Here is a 21908-nt window from a genome sequence, read left to right as displayed (position 1 = left end):
ATATTGTATTAGGATATACATACTATATGTAGTATGCATCCTGTACTAATCTCTCTTTAGTGCTAGTTTTGTCAACGTTTTGATCTGAAACATTGTATATGATCATAAGTAACCTTAAAACAGGGCTAAACATGATTTTTCCCTTTACTACTCCTTTAAGAGTGAAACAAGTATGAGTGATGAAGATGATCTTGATGGACAGACTATGAGGGACAGAGGAGAGACAGTCATACAGGCGGACAGTCAGTCAGACAGACAGTCAGACAGACAGACAGAGAGACATATAGTCAGTCAGACAGAGAGACATACAGGTAGGAAGACAGACAGTCATACAGACGGACAGATATAGAGACGTACTATACAGGCAGATAAACAGTCAGACAGACAGACAGCCCCGTATGTACGCAACCCAGCAGGAAGAACACGACCATGTTTTATTCACACTCCACCGTCAAGGTGTCAAGAGTTTTGTCAAGCCGCTCATTGTTCTGTTAACCTTGTCCCTGTACAACACTTTGTCTCCATCTCACTCTCTGCTCCACCTCCTCCTCCTCCTCCTCTCTCTCTCTCTCTCCCTCTCTCTCTCTCTGGTTAAGCAACGTGGCAGAAGTCTGCAGCCTGTTCTTTCATACTTCATCCTTTCATCATCACGCGGCCAAGGCGTGTCATGAAAGACAACAGCAAGGCTAAGAAACAGAGATAGGGAGGGAAGAGATTAACAGAGGCAAGGCAGGAGGGACAGATAGACAGAAGGAGCCAGGGGAACACAGATAGAGAGACAGTCACAGAGGGAGATGGTGGGGGACGGGGGAGAGAGAGAGAGAGAGGAGAGAGAGAGAGAGAGGGGAGAGGGGAGAGAGAGAGGGAGAGAGAGAGAGAGAGAGAGAGAGAGAGAATCACCTGCGTGGAGCCAGGAGAGGTGTGCAGTCCATCATCTCCAGACAGGCAGACGGGACTGTCTGGAGGGGTTATTTTTACCTCAGCGGCTCATGGAACAGAGGGACCCGCTGCGATGGCCCCACGTCTCGCCCCAGCCTCCGCCAACGTCTCACAAGCGACCGCCTCTCTCTCCCTGCCGGAGTCCTCAGGGGTCACTGAGATTCACGTGAAAAGTCTGAAAGTACACGTGGCAGCCCGTGTGAGGCCGATGCTTAGTTAGCTGGAAATGACCTCCTTCTGACCAATGGTAAATGGACTGCACTTATACATAGCGATTTTATCCACAGCGCTTTACAATGGCCTCTCATTCATCCATTCACACACCAATGGCGGTATCTGCCATGCAAGGTGCTAGCCTGCTCATTGGGAGCAATTTGGGGTTCAGTGTCTTCAGTGTCCGAGGACACTTCGACACGTGGACAGGAAGAGGCGGGATTCGAACCGCCGACCCTACGATCATTGGACGAAACGCTCTACCACTGAGCCATAGCCGACCAGTTAGTTTGCTTTGCTCGAGTCTGCTTCAGCCTGTCCTGTGTGGATTCAGGGTCCAGGTCAGGACATACTAGACAGGACTCCAAGCCTGCGGAGTGCCGTTAGGAGGCCGACTGATCTCTTATCGGTCTCCCTGCCAATCAATGATTGTCTTGTATTAAATGGATCTGGTAGATTGGCCCCCTCTGTGTCACTTCTATACACGGCAAAGTGCTTCGTTAAGAATCGATTAAAAAATCAAGCCTGTAATTAATTCTCACTGTGAAATAAGGGAGCCTATGTGTTTTGGGGTGGCAGCGAGAGCCTGAGGTAGAGACGGTGATGGATATCTACAGTGTTTACTCTCTGTCTCTCTCTCCCTCTCTCTTTCTCTCCCCCTCTCTCTCTTTCTCTCTCTTTTTCTCTCTCTTACTCTCTTTCTCTCTCTCTTTCTCTCTCCTTCTCTCTTTCTCTCCCCCTCTCTCTCTTTCTCTTTTTCTCTCTTACTCTCTTTTTCTCTCTCTCTCTCTCTCTTTCTCTCTCTCTTTCTCTCTCTTTCTCTCCTCTTTCTCTTTCTCTCTCTCTTTCTCTCTCTTTCTCTTTCTCTTTCTCTCTCTTAATCTCTCTCTCTCCATCCCTCCCCCCCCCCCCGCCCTCTCGTTGACTGCCTAATGGTGTTGTGTTATTTGCTTGGTTAGTCACTGTGTACATTCAGGATTAGCATAATGCACGGTAGCTCTATCTGACCCAGGATCGAGAGGCTGCTTCACAGGCCTGGACAGTTTCCTCACCTGTCAGCTGTGATGAGAACCTCAAGAGGGTCACGCATGCTGATGCGTCCAGACGACATGGCGGCTGACCTCTGACCTCTGGTCTTTGTCTCTCTTTGTGTGCAGGTTAGCTCTCTATGTGTATGAATACCTGCTGCACGTTGGAGCGCAGAAGTCAGCACAGACCTTCCTATCAGAGGTAAGCCTAAAAATACACTTCCCTTAGTGTGTGTGTGTGTGTGTGTGTGTGTGTGTGTGTGTGTGTGTGTGTGTGTGTGTACAGTCTTAAATTTTCTCATGGGGGAGTTTGATAATGATAACAAACAGTACTAAGTTTTGTTTGTTGATTGGTGCATGTGTGCATGCGTACGTCTGTGTGCTTTTTGGTTGCGTGCGTGAGAACGTACAGTATGTGAGTGCGCACGTGTGGGTGGGTGCGTGCGTGTGTGTCCACTCTCAGAGGGCAGGGCTGACTCTAGCTCCTATGCAGTGTCCAGCAAGCCCGGGTCTGTGGAGCTAATTGAATCAGCCTCGCCCGCAGTGCTGAGCTGCTGATGCAGAGCAGGATGGAGGTTCAGCATTCAGCCTGCATTTACTGGGATTGGCCTGGACCACAGAGTTACCATAGAGCACACACAGCCCTTCCCCTCTCTCTCTCTCTCTCTCTCTCTCTCTCTCTCTCTCTCTCTCTCTCTCTCTCTTTCTTTCTCACTCTCTCTCTTTCTGTCTCTCTCGTTCTCTCTATCTCTCTTTCTCTCTCTTTTTCTCACTCTCTCTCTATTTCTCTTGCTCTCTCCCCCTCCCTGGACCACAGTTACCATAGAGCACACACATAGAGCCATAGAGCCCCGCTATCTCTCTCTCTCTCTCTCTCTCTCTCTCTCTCTCTCTCTCTCTCTCTCTCTTTCTCTTTCTCTTTCTCTTTCTCTTTCTCTTTCTCTTTCTCTTTCTCTTTCTCTTTCTCTTTCTCTCTCTCTCTCTCTCTCTCTCTCTCTCTCTCTTTCTCTTGCCCTCTCCCCCTCCCTTTCTCTACTCTGGAAGAGGGTAGAAGAGATGTTCACCTGACTTGTCCTCTCTCTTTCACACACACACACACACACTCTTTTTTCTCTGGCATCCGATGCCATATCGCTCTCCATCTCTGCTCTGGGAGAGGGCGGAGAAGGAGAGGAGGCGGTAGTGTGTTTGAGTGTGGGAAGGCATTAGCTTAAGAGTGACGTGTGTAGACACAGCCAGCGACATTGTACACACACGTGCGCACACACACACACACACACACACACACACACACAACCGTGCGCCAGGGTAAACACTCCCGCTGAACAGTACACACACTGTCCACAGAGCTGCTGCTACAGTAGCAGCGATGCTGTTGTCAAGCAGAGCTGAGATTCCCTCCTCATTGTTCCAGACTAATGGAAAATAATAGGAGAGCGTAACATATAAGACATTTAACAGGCTGGACACTTGGAAAGGTCAGGTCGGGATAGGAGGATGGGATTGGAGTAGTCGTTGTCCAGACCCATAAACGGAGGACCGTGATGTCACTCCGAGAACCCGCCTAAACAATACCGCAACAGTCGCTCCATTGTCTGCTGCTTCCTCCCACCGACGCTCCGTCATGTGACTTCACCTTGTGATACTGGTGGGGTAAACGCCCGCACTGGCCCACGTGTGCGTGTGCGCGTGTGTGCGTGTGTGTGTGTGTGTGTGTGTGTGTGTGTGCGTGCGTGCGTGCGTGGGGTAAACGCCCGCACTGGCCCGTGTGCGTGTGTGCGTGCGTGCGTGCACGTGTGTGTGTGTGTGTGTGTGTGTGTGTGTGTGCATTAATCAAGTCTTCTGGCTTAGAGGATGATGTCAGTGCCCGTGTGTGAGTCATTGACCTTGTGTGGAGGCTCAGGAGGTGATATTCTGCTCTAGCTCATGAAAAAAGGACAGAGGCAAAAAGGAGAGATACAGAATTGGAGAGAAAAAAAGAGAGAGGAGGAGAGAGGGAATTAGAGAGCGAAAGAGAGAATTTAGAGAGGGGGGGGAGAGAAAGAGAGAGAGGCCATGAGAGAGAGCAAGGGGGGGTGGGGGGAGATGAGAGAGAGAGAGAGAGAAAGAGAGAGAGAGAGCATGACCATGAGAGAGAAGGCGGTTGGGAGGAGATGTGACAGAGAGAAAGAGAAAGAGAGAGAGACCATTAGAGAGAAAGGGAGAGAGAGACCATGAGAGAGAGAGACCATGAGAGAGAGAGACCATGAGAGAGAGAGACCATGAGAGAGAGAGACCATGAGAGAGAGAGAGAGAGAGAGAGAGAGAAGAAGGAGATACAGGAGAGAAGTCAACATAGGGGTGTCAGAGGGTTCATAGTGTGTGGGCTGCACAAAGGGCTGATTGGCCTCTCAGGCTGGTACATGTTTCAGGCTCAGTCCCACAGTAACAACTAACAATGGACACTATGCACCCGCTGGTTACTATGCACACTGTACACACAGATATACATGTGCATAAAACGCAAACACACACAAACAAACAAACACATACAGACTGTCAGGCGGTGTGAATCTTGATTATGATTCCCATACACTCCTGTGGAGTTCAGTTTTTACAGTTGTAACAGTACTCTCTGGGTTTACTCTTACAGGTGTAACAGTACTAAAGTTTACTCTTACAGGTGTAACAGGGTAACACTTTATATTCAGGTCCTCTTATTAAGCATTAGTTAATAGCTAATAAGGTCATAAGATGCTTATTAGCATTAATATGTGTTAAGACATTTATAAGTGTTAATAAGAACATTATACATGTTAATTGTTAGATTATAATACATTTTTATAAACTTGTTAACAGTTTATAAACTGCTAAGAACATTAAGAAAAGCCTCAGTTTCTTATACATACTCAGCAGCTATTAATTATGCATTTATTATGCACGCTGCTATGGATTTTGCAACTACCAGATCTAAAGTGAGAACAGTGCCTTTTAAAGGTTAACAAACCAATATTCTACGGACCTTAGGCTTTTATTAATGTTAAACAATTTATAAACTTAACAGGTTTCTTATGAATATTAATACATGCATATTTAACAGCCAATATGTTTAAGAAACTAACAAGGCTTTTATTAACATTCTTAACAGATTTCTTATAATTGTCGTACTGTATAATCTAACAGTAAACATATTTAGCTATTATTAACACTTATTAACTTATAATTGTCTTATTAACACATCAATGTTAATAAGCATCTTAAAATGACCTTATTACTTACTAACTAATGCTTAATAAGATTACCCTAATATAAAGTGTTACAGTACTAGGGTTTACTCTTACAGGTGTAACAGTACTAGGGTTTACTCTACAGGTGTAACAGTACTAGGGTTTACTCTTACAGGTGTAACAGTACTAGGGTTTACTCTACAGGTGTAACAGTACTAGGGTTTACTCTTACAGGTGTAACAGTACTAGGGTTTACTCTTACAGGTGTAACAGTACTAGGGTTTACTCTTACAGGTGTAACAGTACTAGGGTTTACTCTACAGGTGTAACAGTACTAGGGTTTACTCTTACAGGTGTAACAGTACTAGGGTTTACTCTTACAGGTGTAACAGTACTAGGGTTTACTCTTACAGGTGTAACAGTACTAGGGTTTACTCTTACAGGTGTAACAGTACTAGGGTTTACTCTTAGAGGTGTAACAGTACTAGGGTTTACTCTTACAGGTGTAACAGTACTAGGGTTTACACTTACAGGTGTAACAGTACTCTAGGGTTTACACTGAAAGTAAATTGTCTTGATAATCATCTGCGCTTCTCTGTGGTAGATACGATGGGAGAAGAACATCACGTTAGGAGAACCTCCTGGGTTCCTCCACTCCTGGTGGTGGTGAGTGATCTGAGAGCTGATCTCTCCTCTCCCTCACCTTCCACCTTTCCATCTGCTCCTCGGTGTTTACCACTCATCCTTTGCTCTGCAGCCATTTGCTCCCACTCCTCCACCACTCTCCTTCCCTAGTTTTCTTCCCTAAATGGGGCTGTTATCTGGCCATAGTGCCCCCGTAACCCATGACATTGTTTGTTGAGCGGCGGGCCTCTTGTGTGTGTGTGTGTAACCTAACAGCGCCCCTGTGTTGCAGTGTCTTCTGGGACCTGTACTGCGCGGCACCGGAGAGAAGAGAGACGTGTGAACACTCCAGCGAGGCCAAGGCCTTCCATGACTACGTAAGTCCCCGCGCCCTCGCTGACGCGGGAGCGTAGACGCCGCCGTTCGAACGCGCGCTGATTGGTTGGCCCTGGCATTGGTGATATCACAGCATTCCAACACAGCGCCATGGAAATGTGTTTTCGCCTAACGAATCGCAGCTGTGCGACGATGATTCTCGCTACGGCAGTAGTTGGCGTGTTCCAGCGTTGAGTCGAACGTGGGATCCAGTTGTGGTCCTGTAAGCATTCCCAAATTTGGGAAAGACTCAAAAAGAGATGAGGAAGTGGGGGGAGGAGGGGGTGGGTAGGGAGGGGGTGGTGATCGGGGGGGAGGAAGATGAGGAGGAGGAGGGGGGGGTAGGGAGGGTGGATATGAGGAGGTGGAGGGAGGAGGGGGGGGGGGGGGGGGTAGGGAGGGTGGAGATGAGGAGGAGGGGGGGGGGGTAGGGAGGGTGGAGATGAGGAGGAGGAGGGGGGGGTAGGGGGGGGGGTAGGGATGAGGAGGTGGAGGGAGGAGGGGGGGGGGGTAGGGAGGGTGGAGATGAGGAGGAGGAGGGGGGGTAGGGAGGGTGGAGATGAGGAGGAGGAGGGGGGGGGTAGGGAGGGTGGAGATGAGGAGGTGGAGGGAGGAGGAGGGGGGGGGTAGGGAGGGTGGAGATGAGGAGGCAGAGGGAGGAGGTGGGGGCTAGGGAAGGTGGAGATGAGGAGGTAGGAAGTGGGGGGTAGGGATGATGGAGAGGCGGAGGGGGGGGTAGGGAGGGTGGAGAGGAGGAGGTAGGAGGTGGGGGGGTAGGGAGGGTGGAGATGAGGAGGAGGAGGTAGGAGGTGGGGGGTAGGGAGGGTGGAGAGGAGGAGGAGGAGGTAGGAGGTGGGGGGTAGGGAGGGTGGAGATGAGGAGGAGGAGGAGGTAGGAGGTGGGGGGTAGGGAGGGTGGAGAGGAGGAGGTGGAGGGGGGTAGGGAGGGTGGAGATGAGGAGGCAGAGGGAGGAGGTGGGGGCTAGGGAAGGTGGAGAGGAGGAGGTAGGAGGTGGGGGCTAGGGAAGGTGGAGAGGAGGAGGTAGGAGGTGGGGGCTAGGGAAGGTGGAGAGGAGGAGGTAGGAAGTGGGGGGTAGGGAGGGTGGAGAGGCGGAGGGGGGGGTAGGGAGGGTGGAGAGGAGGAGGTAGGAGGTGGGGGTTGGGAGGGTGGAGATGAGGAGGAGGAGGTAGGAGGTGGGGGGTAGGGAGGGTGGAGAGGAGGAGGTGGAGGGAGGACAGAAGAGGAGTAGGGCGGGAGAGAGGAATTGGGGTTGGGGGCTTGTGGTGTTGTTATTCTCTCTACTCTGTCTGACTCATCATGTTTTCGTGTGCTGTGGTTTACTGAGGCGCTCCGTTGGGAGGGTCCAGGTCGCAGCTTTCTGCTTAGTACTGCAGGTTTGTCTCCCTGCCTCAGTCCTGCAGAACTGGTGGATGCCTTCTCTGAGTTTGCTCAACCCTCTCGCTGAGGAGCTGCTCGTGTGTGTGGTGTGTGGTGTGTAGTGTGGTGTAGTGTGTGTGTGTGTGTGTGTGTGTGTGTGTGTGTGTGTGTGTGTGTGTGTGTGGACAGGGGACAGAGAGACAGGCTGTGTTGGTCTGTGGCGAAGGTATGGTCCACTCTGTGTGTGTGTGTGTGTGTGTGTGTGTGTGTGTGTGTGTGTGTGTGTGTGTGTGTGTGTGTGTGTGTGTGTGTCTGTGTATGTGTGTGCGTGCATGTGCGTGTTTCCTGCTGATGCTGGCGATGATGATCTGAGTGATGAATAGGCACTTGGGGACGTGGCAGCAGCGATGTGATGATGTCATCCTGTTTCAGGGGAATGGAGCTGGAGGGCAGCACGACCTCGGAGTGAGAGGGAGAGAGGGAGAGAGGGAGAAGGAAAAAGAGGAAGAGAGAGAAAGAAGGAGAGAGGGAAAGAGAGAAGGCTGGAAAAAATAGGGGAGAAAGAGAGAGAGCAAGAGAGGTTTAAGGCAGAGGGTGTTGAGGAGGGGTAGAATGAGAGACTGAGTAATGGATTAAAAGAAAGAGAGAAATAAAGGTAGCAGAAGCAGTGTGATACAGTATAACGCTAGTCAGCGTATGAGGATCTCATTAACTGCACCAGAGTTTTAATCAACATGCTGAGTGGCACAAAAACATGAATTACTGAAACTACGGATGCTCCAATCGATTGGCCACCAATTGGGCGATTTTTACTCCAAATGACTCGATCGGTGGTCGCTAAATTGGCTGATCCCAAAAGCCAATCTTTTGAGTCTATTCTAGCTGGAATAACTTGACATAGATACAAGTACAAACTTGGTTGCTACCATCTAAATGGTATAGAGTGGTGCGTCAATTTAATACAGAACGTGAAATAGTGACTCTAACATCAGAAGATGAGGGTATATAAATACAGAACCTGATATAACGTTCAATCTCCAGTTGAATAACATCATGTCAACAATGTCCAACATCCATTCCGATTGCGTGAGTTTTCTCCCGGGATCTCTTCATTCAGATTATTTTTATACAGCCCAAATATCTCCAAAGCTGCTGCTTCTTATCACTCATTAATGAAATCTCTGAATAGCTGTAGTTTGATACTACAGCCAGCCCCTCACACGTTAGCAAGAAACGGCAAGCCAATCCTACAGTACAGTATTAGCGATATTGAGCTAGGGAGGCGGACTAGTAGAGAAGGAGATGTTAAGCGTTTGTGTACCAAGTTATTGCTGGGGACAATTCAATAGTCTCTGAATATTGGTGGGGACATGTCCCCAGCGTCCCTCCTAAATTCTATGTCCATGCATGACTGAAATGATTTGTCTTGAGTTCAATCCACGACTTCTCCTAATTCTCCTCATTTTGTTATGAATGCCTCAATCAAGATTAAGACGTGATAGAAGGGTCAAAGGGCACCAGAAACACCTCATTCCTACATTTCCTTTTCTGGGATGTAATCAAAGAGTTGTAATTGGAACCGGGTCACTTTCAATTACCTGTTCTAACTCAATGGTGCTTCTCAGATCCAATCAGCACACGCATCTAGCTCAATGAAAGGAAATGATTATAGTGAGCTCTGTTGAAAAAAAAGTAAAACACCTTGATTTAATGTGTAAGTCATTTGTTTTAATTGTCCGACTTCGAGGCTGATGAAGATTTTAATCAGATATTTTTGGCTGGTAATTATTTTCCGTTTTCTAATTACGCAGTGAGACTAATTACTGTTAGAGAGGTGTACTATAAGAGCTGGATAGATGTTTGGCATCCTTTTTCTCCTTCACTGATTCAGTTTTGATAAGGCTTTAGTCTGGAATCAGTCCCACCGTCTTATTGAGCTACTCTTCCTGGATCGTATCGGTGCATGTACGTGTATTTTGCGTTTGTATGCGTTTCCGTACATGTTTACGAACGCGCTTGTCTGTGAGCTGTGGAGTGGAGTGGAGACGGCATTCTTCCAGGAACTTCCTCCAAGCCCGTCGACTGAAAGGCTGAAGGAGAGAAGAAGCCTGATGAATGAAGTGAGGAGCCTCTTGCTTTATTGATTTTCGTCTTCAGACAGGGCTCTTCAGGCAAGGAAGAAGCGTTTACAGTTCTGTTAAGTGCTTTGTAAATTGTATTCTCAATGCTAAATGAACAAATTCCATTTGAGTGGAGCCATGAAGTCATAAACACAAGCTATTTTTACATTATTTCCCCTGGGCTGGAAAATGGCCCTGTTACAAACAAACCAGGGGATTTTCTTTCCGTCTTTCAAGAATAGGACTTAGATCCACGCCTGCGGTCAGTAATTTATTGTCAGTTATTTATTTTTTCCTGACAATATTGTGAGTTTGCGGCTAACAAATGCCTGACAGCCAACTAAACCTCTCATATCGACCTCGACGTGAACCTGAAGGTATCTGAACCTAGACATGTAATAATAATCGCCCTCCTCCGACCCTCATCTGGTCCTTACTCTGTCGGCCCTCACGGTATCTGAGTTCATCTCTTTGTGATTACACAGACCTGAACACAAACACCAGCAAATGGAACACGATGAAAAGAGAATCATGCCAGCATGAAATTGCTTGTAAAACCTATAAAATCAACTCATGCATGTCGAAACAGCGCCCCCCCCCCCACCACCCCCCCATCCCCTGCGCACACACACACACTTTGGGTAGAAATGGACGTTTAACAGTGTGGATGATTTTTCCTCACTGGAAAAGCATGCATTTTACTAAGACGATAGCTTGCATGAGCCTGTATGTGTTCTCACAGTGTGTTGTGTGGGTTGTGTTTTTGAGTGAGGAGGAGGGCTCATCTAGGCATGAAAAGTGTGTTATCAGACAGCCTGGTATCAAGCAGGAAGGCAAGAACCTCCTCCAAGTGCCAGATCTCACCCGTCCACATTAACAGAAATATTCATTCACACACACACACATGTGCACCCGCGCACACACACACACACACGCATGCGCACGCACACACACACACACACACACACACACACACACACACACACACACCTACCTGCTGGGCTGGGCATGATGGGTGTTCCTGGTGGCCCCCCTCCTCCTGGTGGACCCTACAATGACAGTTGCATTTAGCCCCTCTGGTGTCAACATGTCAACAGTGAACATGACAACATGACCAGAGAACCACTGCACTCTAGCTACAATACAGTACATAGAGGACTCTATAGCTATAATACAGTACATAGAGGACTCTATAGCTACAATACATAGAGTACTTTGTTACTACAATACTTACAGTAGAGTACTGCAATACAAAGTGTACTCTGTAATTACAATTCATAGTGTAGTCTGTAACTACACTATAACACAACACATAGAGGACTCTATGTAGCTACCATAGTGCACTCAATGTATTGTGTACAAGTACATATTTAACTAGGTACATGTGCGAGGCACTACTTTTCCTGCATATCATTAAAACATATACATACACACACACACACACACACACACAGGTGTGTTTGAGTCTTCTGGCAGGCATCCAGGAACAGTAGGGTGTGGCAGCCAAACATAAGGGTTTGGTCTACTCTGAGGTTTAACTGAAAACACCCCAGTCCTAATATGACCTCGGAACACACACACACACACACACACACACACTTGTACACGCACACACTGATAGTGGGGAGGGGCTTTGTAAGGCCTGGAGGGCCTGTTGTTTTCCAGCCTGTTGGTACAAGTCTGGTGGAGTTAGTGCTTTTCTGCGGTTGTGATGACTTCATTACAATCTCTCTGGATGACATCACTCAGTATTTACCAGGGCACACTGTAATGAAGTTGGAACACACATAAACACACGCACACACACACACACACACATACACGCACGCACGCTCACACACACACACACACACACACACACACACACACGCTCTCTCACACACACACACACACACACACACACACACACACACACACAGTATGCTCACTCCCTTCACACACAAATTATCTTCATGTTTAAACATGTAATCACTTGTCGCGTTATGCACACACCATATGCTTCGTTAGTGCATACATTAAGCAGTTTCAGTGTTTACTACTTAAAGGAGTAGACAAAACTAACACTTTTGAGAAAGTCTGCTAATTGCTCTACCACCGTTTAGGTCATACAATGGATGTGGGTGGACACCGTGAAAAATCTTTCAAAAACATGTTAAACTCTCGACTTCAAAGACAAGAAGCTCACCGAGGGTGTAATTGGTGTCCGTTGGTGTTCTGACATCAAATTCGCCGCAGAGTATGAATCCTGTAGGGTTTTATTAGGGCTGGGTATCATTTCAAAAATTACGATACCAGTACCAATACCAGTACCCTTAAAGTGATACCGATACCAATTGAATACTTCAATCGATACTTTGAATTTCTTTTTTGCACTTTTTCCATTCCATAACCATCATGTGAATGGAAGCATTCAATTGTGTAAAATGCCATTAATCCTCCCACATTAAAATAATTTTTACAAGAATACATTTTTGAAAGTGTTTAAAAGAGTATCAAACTGCATTTATTACAATATAACTACTGACAGTGACTACACATTTTTTAGTCATCCGTGACCTTGCAGCTAATGTGAACGGTGTGTCAAGGCTGCTGCTGGGGGTGGCAACATCAGCAGTAGCAGTTGTGGTGGTAGTAGGCCTAGGGGGGTCTTAACATTAAGCATAACATTAGTTAATAATAACGTTAGCCTAAACACATTTCGCTGCTACAGAAGTTAAAACTACCACTAAGTAACCAATGCACTAAGCAATGCATTACAGTAGGGTTGCTAATGCTAGCTAGCTAGCGAGCTAGGTAATGGGTGAAATCCACGTTTTTATGCATTTATTTTTACCATACGCCATAGGCGTGTAGTATAACCATACCTTTGAGCGTTTTGGTGGCATTACCTCAGCGTGCTAAACTGTGTCAACAACTCGCAGTTGCAGTCGATTTCACCAGACGGATTGTAGCTGTCTGCCGTAATGGGCCAATCGCACGTCGAATTAAATTGAAGAACGCTTGCGGAAATTGGACCATATTACAACGTCTTTTTTTCCTAGATCTCAATACAAAAAGGATCGAATGAAGTACTGGTTTGACTGAAGACGTTTCGATGCTACTTGGTATCAGTTTGTTTCGATCCAGTACTACAAGGTATCTAGTACCGATACCCAGTCCTAGGTTTTATTGATCATTTTATGAAATCCATTGACTTGTATTGAAGCGACCGTTGTAGATGTGTAGATCAATCCACAGAGGGGATTCAGGAAGCGGAACTACTTCAAGGCATTGCGCAAGATCGGAATCAGTTCAAGCGGAAGTTTACACACGTATGTGCTGCGACTAAATAGTTATATGCTAAATATTTTAAAAAGCCTTTCCAGATGAACTAGAATCTTACTTTATGGCGAATTATATGTCAGAATGCCAACTAACACCTCAGTGAGTTTCCCGTCTTTGAAATTGAGAGTTTAACATGTTTTTTGAATGATTTTTCACGGTGTCCACCCACATCCATTGTATGACCAAAACGGTGGTAGAGCAATTATCAGACTTTCTCAAAAGTGCTAGTTTTGTCAACGTTTTGATCTGAACCATTGTGTATGATCATAAGTAACCTTAAAACAGGGCTAAACATGCATTTTCCCTTTACTACTCCTTTAAGATAAACGATTGTTTCGAACTCTGTTTGCAGCCGTATCAGCGTACTGTATGTGCGTTAGTAGCGAGTTTCTGGGCAGGACTGTGTGTCTGTCTCTCTCTGCGTGGGTAGCATAGGGCGACTTTCCTGGCTCAAAGCATTGTGGGTACCAAGCTGATTCCACCCAGCTTTGGACCAATGGGGGGTCGAAGGGACCCCCAGTCTGTTTCCAGGGCAACAGAGCCCTTCTTACTCCTATTCCTGAGCCGAGGAGAAAAGCGATGAGGAAGGTGACTCACAGCAGCATCATTGCCATGGCGATGGCCAATGGAGAGGGGAGGGGAGAGGGGGTTGGAAGCAGGAGAGGAAGCGTTCAGATAGAGTTGTTTGTTGGTGTTGATGACCACATCGGAACTGCTCTGCCATGTTAAACCGTCACCCCTGGAGATTGCTGCCTCCCTCTGTCAGAAAGAAATAGAACAATATTTAACAAAACCTGACCCCCACACACACACACGCACACACACTCACACTCTCACTGCCTCTCTCTCTCTCTCTCTCCCTCTGTGCTTTCGTTCACCCTAGCCTGATGGAGTCAGGCCTCTCGTTAAGCAGATCCCAAGAGAATGTGTTTTCCACTTGCATTTGTGGTGTCACACACGTTTGGACATGCTGTGGTGTGTGTGTGTGTGTGTGTGTGTGTGTGTGTGTGTGTGTGTGTCAGGTCAGCATAGTCTAGTTGGGAAGGAGGGGGTAGTTGACAGAGGAAAGATGCGAGGTTGAGGACTGGGCTTGGGGAGAGGAGAAGGGGGACAGAGCCTGACCTTCAGGGTCAGCAGAGGTCACAGCTGCCCTCTTGACACTCACACCACAGTAGACGCTGGCTGAGATGGGCATTTAAGAACATACTAGAATGGTGGCTTCCATCCATTTAGTCATCTCTCTCTTTCTCTCTCTCTCTCTCTCTCTTTCTCTCTCTCTCTCTCTCTCTACCTGCCCCCCTTCTCTCCCTACCTGCCCCTTGCCCCCCCCCCTCCTCTCTCTCTCCCTCCTCTCTCTCTCTCTCTCTAGCTGTCCCCCTCTCCCCCAATCAATTCAATTAAAAGTGCTTTGTTGGAATTATAAGATGCATCTTGCATTGCCAAAGCAAAGCATACTTATAACAACAGCATAGTAATTAGTCACAATCAATCGCCACAATCTGTAAATATCCATTGTCATTTCAAAACCTTCTACTAGAATTGAACAAAAACGTGTTTGGAATAATAAATGACAATGAAGGGAATTAAAAAGGAAAAGAAATGTGGAACAGTTACTCAGTTGTCCCACATTTCAGCCTGATGTGGTCGGCTCCTGTCAGTGTTAATTTCGTTGACGAGAACTATGACGAAAACTATTCGTCAACGAAATTTTTTGGGTTATCGTCACGAGACGATAACTAAATAAAAATGAATGTATGATGACAAAAACTATGACTATATCTATTCACATTTTCGTCAACAAATAAAAACTAGACTAAAATGGTTATGGAGGGACGTATGGGAAAAGTTCAAATCAGAATGTCGAGGTTCGGGATGTGTGCAGTTGGATCATGGATGTATTAATACCTGTGTGTTTAGCCTACATTTGAATAGTACCGTTGCTACACCGGCCGGCGGGAAGTCAACTAACAGCAAACGACTGCTGCGCCTGAACTGTTCAGTAAATGACCACAGTTCAGAAATCTTTGTCAACGTTCGCACACACCGGGAGAAAGAGGAGAGCAGACATCTAGATAAACTTCATATTTGATGCAGAGGAAAACAAAACCATTTGTAAACCGTGTGGGGTGAAAATGACTGGCAAAAATACAACAAACTTAAAGCGACATTTGGAGAACAGTCATCCGGAAATTCACGAGAAGGTAAGCACCCCCCCACCCCCGGCTAACATTACCGTATTAGCTAAAACCAAGCTGGTGTGTTTCTGAAATACTTCAAATACAATACAAGCTAAAAGAAACCAGTGTTTCACGTAGGTTTGTGGCGGGGGAGAACTGAAGTGTCTGATCATTGCAACGCTAACGTTAGTGGCTAGCTAATGTTAGGCACAGGTTAGCTAGCAACAAGTGGGGCTATGCTTGTGGCGGCTGGCAGGGGTATCTAGCGTTAGCTAGTCTAGGTAAGCTAGCTAAGCAACTACTGCTGCTGTCTAATGTTATACTGTAGCTAGATGGATAAGACACGAACAGTTAGCTACCTGGCGCCGCCATAGCCCCTCTCCTCCGGTGTGACGTTAGCTAGCCTGTGCCTGATGTTAGCTAGCCTGACTAGCCAACTAGTGCTGACATGATAATGTTATAGCTTGCTATATCAGGCACAAACACAGTTAGCATCAGACTGGGGGAGAGGAATGCTTCATTATGAAACTGTCTGACAGAAGCAGCCACGCTTCTGTCAGTCTGCCCCAGGGCAGCTGTAGCTACAGATGTAGCTTACCACCACCGGTATGACTGTCTGAATGAATACTGGACTCTGTAAAGCGCTCTGGGTTTCATGAAGGGCGCTATATAAATCCAACTTGATTGATTGATTGAACTAAGCCTGTTAAATTTGAGTTGTCTAAATCTATGGTAGATTTCGTCTACTAAAATCGTAATGATATTTAGTCAACTAAAACTAGACTAAAACTAAAACAAGTCAGATGACTAAAATATGACTAAAACTAAATGGCATTTTAGTCAAAACACTATGACTAAAACAAAATCATAATTTGCTGTCAAAATTAACACTGGCTCCTGTCCACTGATTGTCCCTAATGCTGGGCTCACACTACAGGATATTTAAAGGATTAGTAAAGGGAACATGCATGTTTAGCCCTGTTTTAAGGTTACTTATGATTATAAAATGGTTAAGATCAAAACATTGACAAAGCTAGCATTTTCAAGAAAGTTGATAATTGCTCTACCACCGTTTAGGTCATACAATGGATGTGGGTGGGCATCTTGAAAAATCATTCAAAAACATGTTAAACTCTCGATTTCAAAGACAAGAAGCTCTCTGAGGGTGTAATTGGTGTCCGTTGGTGTTCTGACATCAAATTCACCGCAAAGTATGAATCCTGTAGGGTTTTATTGATGATTTTATGAAATCCATTGACTTGTATTGAAGCGACCGTTGTAGATGTGTAGATCAATCCGCAGAGGGGATTCAGGAAGCGGAACTACTTACGGGAGCTATTGTTATTGTTTATGTTGCTAGGCTACCTAGTTTGCAGAAGTTTACACATGTAAGTAACCTTAAAACAGGGCTAAACATGCATTTTCCCTTTACTACTCCTTTAAATCTTCATTTTGAAATTGGGTTGCATCACGCATATAAGGAGAATCTTAACAGATGTTCTTCTTGTGAATCTCAAACATGCACACACGACAAGATTTGAAAATAACGGCTCATCACACACTACAGGATATTACCGTGCCCGCGGGAGCAACGAACCACTGGTCTCTCCGTCTCGCTTGAAAAGTGGTGACGTAATAATCTTAAATATCAAACATGTTTGATATTGTCAGACCCTGATGGGTCTGCGAACTGATCGGGAGGTATAAGATTTGTAAGGATCTGTAAACCCCTCACATTACAAGATCATCCAGGCTGAACATCGGTACCGACCAACGTCCCAGACCAGATTTCTCCTCCGATGGTCGGGAGGGCTGAATCGGGGATAAATCGGCCCAGAAATCCTGTAGTGTGAGCCCGGCATAAGCTGATGGCAGCTCCACACATAATGTACAGCTAAAATTGTGCATTCCAATTTCCCTCCTAGAAGTTGGAATGTGGATTTGTTAATGGTGTTTTCAAACTCTCTTTATTTCTGGGTAATTTGAGGGAAGAATGAGGCTCTAATTTCTGTATAAATGTCACAGTGTATCAGGAGGTGCAGTTTTGTCTCCACCTCTCCTTGGGAGTAGAGTGAACACAGCTTGTTCTCTTGGGCTGCCAGATCTGTCTGTCGTTCTATAACCCCTCTCTCTACCTGCCCCCTGCCCTCTCTCACTCACTCTCTCTTTCTCTCTCACTCTCTTCCTCTCTCTTTCCACCCAAGCACACTCACACATCCACACCCGGTATATCAACATGCTGAAGCTAATTTGATCTTGTGCTGTGCTGTAGACAGCATCTCGCTTCTCAGGACAGAATCTCCCTGCCATCTCAGCATGGTTTAAAAGCTCTGTCTCTATGGGGGCTTAGTGCCTATCTCCCTCCTCTCTTCTCTCCTCCCCTCTCCTGTCTCATCCCTCTCTCCTCTCCTCTTCTCTCATATCCTCTCTTCTCTTACCTCCTCCCCTTCTCTACGCTCATCCCCTCTCCTCCTCCTTTCCTCCTCCTCCTCCTTCTCCCCTTTTCTCTCCTCTCCTCCCCCCTCCTCTCCTATAGTCCTCCTCCTCTCCTCTCCTCCTCCCCTCTCCCCCTCTCTTCTTCTCTCCTCTACTCCTCCTCTTCCAATCCTCTCTCCACCCCTCTCCTCTCCTCACCTCTCTCTGATTGACTGCATACAGTACGGTTTACAATAAACATTTTGATGCGCTGTGGGCTCAATATTTGATATTCCAAAAATCAAAAAACGTGGGAGGAGTAGTGTTTGATTGGTTCTACAGTTTTTGAGAAAAACCGAGTGATGGACTTCATAATTCCTGCGCACTCAAAGCATATGGAAGTTTCTACTCACTTGGGCCTACGTTTTGGTGGTGGTTGCAAAGTGATGGCACGTACGGCTGATTTGTTATGATTTTATAGGTTTTATACTTTAGACTGTTGCTGTAGTGCCACCATCAGGACTATTGGCCCCCAATGCCAGTTGAGGACCTTTGGTATAGGACTGGACCTATGTGCACATTTTGGTGATTTTTCATGCATGGGAAGTCAGACTTCCTAGGAAGAAGAAGAAGAATATTGGCAAATACAAGAGGGTTCCGGCCACTGAGACTGCCCAGCCCCTAAAAACATGCAGAAGAACAGATCACTAACGTTGTCCGTCCTTGGTGAAGACGGACAGGAGCACTTGGTTGGCCCCCGGGCGCGTCCCCTGCTTGCTGCCTGCTGTCTGCTCCCGGCTGCCCTTGGGGGAAGGATGACGGGATGGGTAAAGCGCAGAGAATATTTCATTTCAAGAATTTTTACAGCTCACTTATCTGGCCCCCGGGTGATTACTGTTTTTTTGCTTCCCTCTGGAATATGTAGAGAGTGGGTCGTATGCCCACCTCCCTTGTTCTCTGTAAAGCGCATTGTGTTGCCTCTGGGTATGAAATGCGCTATACAAATAAAGCTTTGATTGATTGATTGATTGATTGATAGATCTGCGGCTTTAAATACGTGTGTGTGTGTGTGTGTTCCAAGTGTCGCCCATTTCACGTGTGCAAAAAGAGTGCTGTGTGATAAATAAAGATTTCTTGTTCTTTCTTCTTCTTCTTAGTATTCCCATCCATTTGGATTCCATGACTATCCATTTCTGAAACTCGATACGGAAATGCATGCAAACATGCTTTGCACTTGTGATTTTTTTCTTGAGCCTGATCTTGTGTACTTGCAAGTACGCGCGTGTTAGAGCTGAGGGAATGAGAATAACAGGACATGAAGTCAGTGGCGTCTGGAGAGTCCTGGCACCAGGTATGCCAGAACCAGGTGCGTGTGAGCTGCCTCTATTGAATTTTTTGCATGCCCCGACGGGAGGTTTCTAGGCACCAGAAGGGCCCTTGAGCAGTTACACTACCCCAGCCAAAACGAACCTTGAACCTGGAGGCCTTGGGATACGACTGAAGCCACGTTTTGGTGCTAGAAATTCGGAGCTGCATTCTAGTGTAATGGGCAGATGCGGAGGCTTTAGAAAAAACTATAAGAATAGGCCTACACTGTAACGCTGGGTTCACTTCACATTACAAAAATCAAACAGATGATTTATGAGTTTGACACCGCATGATTTATGACCGTTTATGATTTATGACTATTTCCAGGCCTACTAGCCTACATCCATCCAAATTATTTAAATACATTGTTACATGCACTGCCATTACATATTTTAATTATATCATAATCATCATTATTGTGGGCCTATAGTAGGCCTAGTAAAAATACAACCTGCATTTGCTTGACTGCAAACTGTGATCACTGAAACTGTAGGCTATGCTCTGCAGTCATATGATTCTTTGTGCTTTAGTTCATAGAAAAACGTCTTATAATGACGACCCCCCCCCCCCCCCCCCGAGATGCCGCGGCTGCCCATACTGCCCATGCCTAACTACGCCACTGCAGCCAAGCACCCAGCTATGCGTGTCTCCACTTGTGTGTCAGAAGGGGGAAATGACAGGACCAGTCGGGTGTCATCGGCATAGCAGTGATGGGAGAAGCCATGTAAGCGAATGACAGAGCCCAGAGATGTAGTGTAGAGGGAAAAAAGGAGAGGACCCAGAACAGACCCTTGTGGAACCCCTGTAGTCAGACTACACGGTTCCGATATTGAACCCTCAATGTCACCTGGTAGGAGTGGCCCGTCAGGTAGGATGCAAACAGGGAGCGTGCAGAGCCAGCGATGCCTTTGTACTCGAGGGTGGAGAGAAGGATCTGGTGGTCTACCGTATCCAATGCTGCTGACAGGTCTAGGAGTAGCCGGACAGAAGAGAGAGAGTTCCTGGGCATGGAGTGACTCCGTCACTACAAGGAGGGCGATCTCTGTCGAGTGGCCAGCTTTGAACCCAGACCGGTGGGGGTCTAGGAGGTCGCCCTGTGAGATACGAAGATAGTTGTTTAAAGATGGCACATTCAAGTGTTTTCGATAGAAAGGATAGAAGGGAAACTGGTCTGTAGCTTTTGACATCAGAGGGGTCGAGAGATGGTTTCTTCAGGAGGGGGGGTGACTCTGGCAGTCTTAAAAGCGGAGGGAAAGCATCCTGATAAAAGAGGTGCGTTGATGAGGTGGCACAGCATAAACGTGTGGAGATACAGTAGGTGTGGGTACAGTATGCAAGACTAATCACCGGCAAAACTCATTCATGCAGGCACTCCATGGAAACAATGACAGCCTACGTTATTGTTGTATTAACTGCTGGTTCTGGTGTTTGAGTGCCTGTGACTCAGGTCTCAGGTTTGTGATTCAGGCATTTTTCACATTGTTCAAAAACCTAAATATCACCCAGCCCTACCTCTGATATTCCAGCATCCTGGTGGAGGTGGTAACGATGCCGGATGAAAACATCAGTCATAAAACCAACGTTGCCATGCCCCCCGGCCACAGATCACACCACAGACGCTGGCCTGGCCTGCCTACCTGCAATTACCTGCCACAAACAACCACTCAGCCACTGTTCAGTCATTACAACTACGGTGGCCCTAATGGCTCATAATAGCACTGTAGAGCCGCAGCTCCCGGTCTGCTCTGCTGGCCGGTGGCGGGGTCATTAGGTCGCTGCCCAAGGATGAGACAGTGAATGGAGTGGAGAGATGGAAGGAAGGAAGGAATGAGGGAAACTAGAGAAGGAAAGAAGGAAGAAAAGGAAACGAGAGAGTTTTTCTTTTTGTGAGAGTGGGATGTGGGGGGGCTGAAGACGGAGGTAAGGATAGAGAGACAATGTAAGAGGCTGAGGAGAGGGAGAGAGAGAGGAGAGGAGAGGAGAGAGATAGGGGAGAGAGAGAGTGAGAGAGATAGAAGAGGGGGGAGAGAGAGAGAGAGAGAGAGATAGAGGAGGGGGGAGAGAGAGGGAGAGAGATAGAGGATGGGGGAGAGAGAGAGAGAGAGAGAGAGGGAGATATGGAGAGTCATCCAGGTGGGGTTGTGTGGACGTGCACAGCCAGTAGACGTTTACCGCCGGCGTCCGGCGCTCTGCCGACCACAGTCCCAGACGCTCTGCCGACCACAGTCCCAGACGCTCTGCCGACCACAGTCCCAGACGCTCTGCCGACCACAGTCCCAGACGCTCTGCCGACCACAGTCCCAGACACTCTGCCGACCACAGTCCCAGACGCTCTGCCGACCACAGTCCCAGACGGATATTTTGGCTAAACGGCCGATATCAGAGAGGAGCGTGTAACACCCGTCACAATAGGCTTGTGTTTCCCAACACGCTGTCATGTGCTCTGTAGACACACGTGTATGCGGTGTGTGGACACAAGCACACACACAAAATATTTTTTCACACACATCATCAATCTTTACACACACACATACACTGACATGTTCATTTGCACTCAGAGAAGGGAAGAGGAGGAGGGGGGAGTGTATTTTGGAGAGGAGTATATTTTTAAGCTGGGAATGTCAGGAGACGGTTTCCAGCCGTTCTGCCTCGACATGGGGAAGTGAGTTTCTCTGTGGGTCGGAGCGCGGAGCGTGCCTTCAGATGTCCCTTGTCGCCATAGGAGACAGTGAATAATACATG

The 21908-nt window shown here is 47.0% G+C and overlaps 1 protein-coding gene across 21 annotated transcripts in view; it reads left to right on the top strand.

Annotated features, from left to right (window-relative positions):
- The window catches only part of ssbp2a (single stranded DNA binding protein 2a), a gene marked incomplete at both ends in the record, with an annotated part of 50543 nt that overhangs the window by 16167 nt on the left and 12468 nt on the right, over positions 1-21908 (top strand). For 18 of the 21 annotated variants that reach the window (XM_084457145.1, XM_084457148.1, XM_084457141.1 and 15 more), the window contains 3 exons: positions 2310-2382; positions 5991-6052; positions 6303-6387. In XM_084457145.1, the coding sequence (XP_084313271.1) occupies positions 2310-2382; positions 5991-6052; positions 6303-6387 (220 nt within the window). The remainder of the gene's footprint in view (positions 1-2309; positions 2383-5990; positions 6053-6302; positions 6388-21908) is intronic. The other 3 variants (XM_084457151.1, XM_084457150.1, XM_084457143.1) reach the window with 1 other exon arrangement.

This window comes from Borostomias antarcticus, assembly GCF_949987555.1.
Source record: "Borostomias antarcticus genome assembly, chromosome: 23".
Lineage (NCBI taxonomy): Eukaryota > Metazoa > Chordata > Actinopteri > Stomiiformes > Stomiidae > Borostomias > Borostomias antarcticus.
Note: the sequence above shows the minus strand (reverse complement) of the source record. Positions and strands in the feature narration are given on the sequence as shown.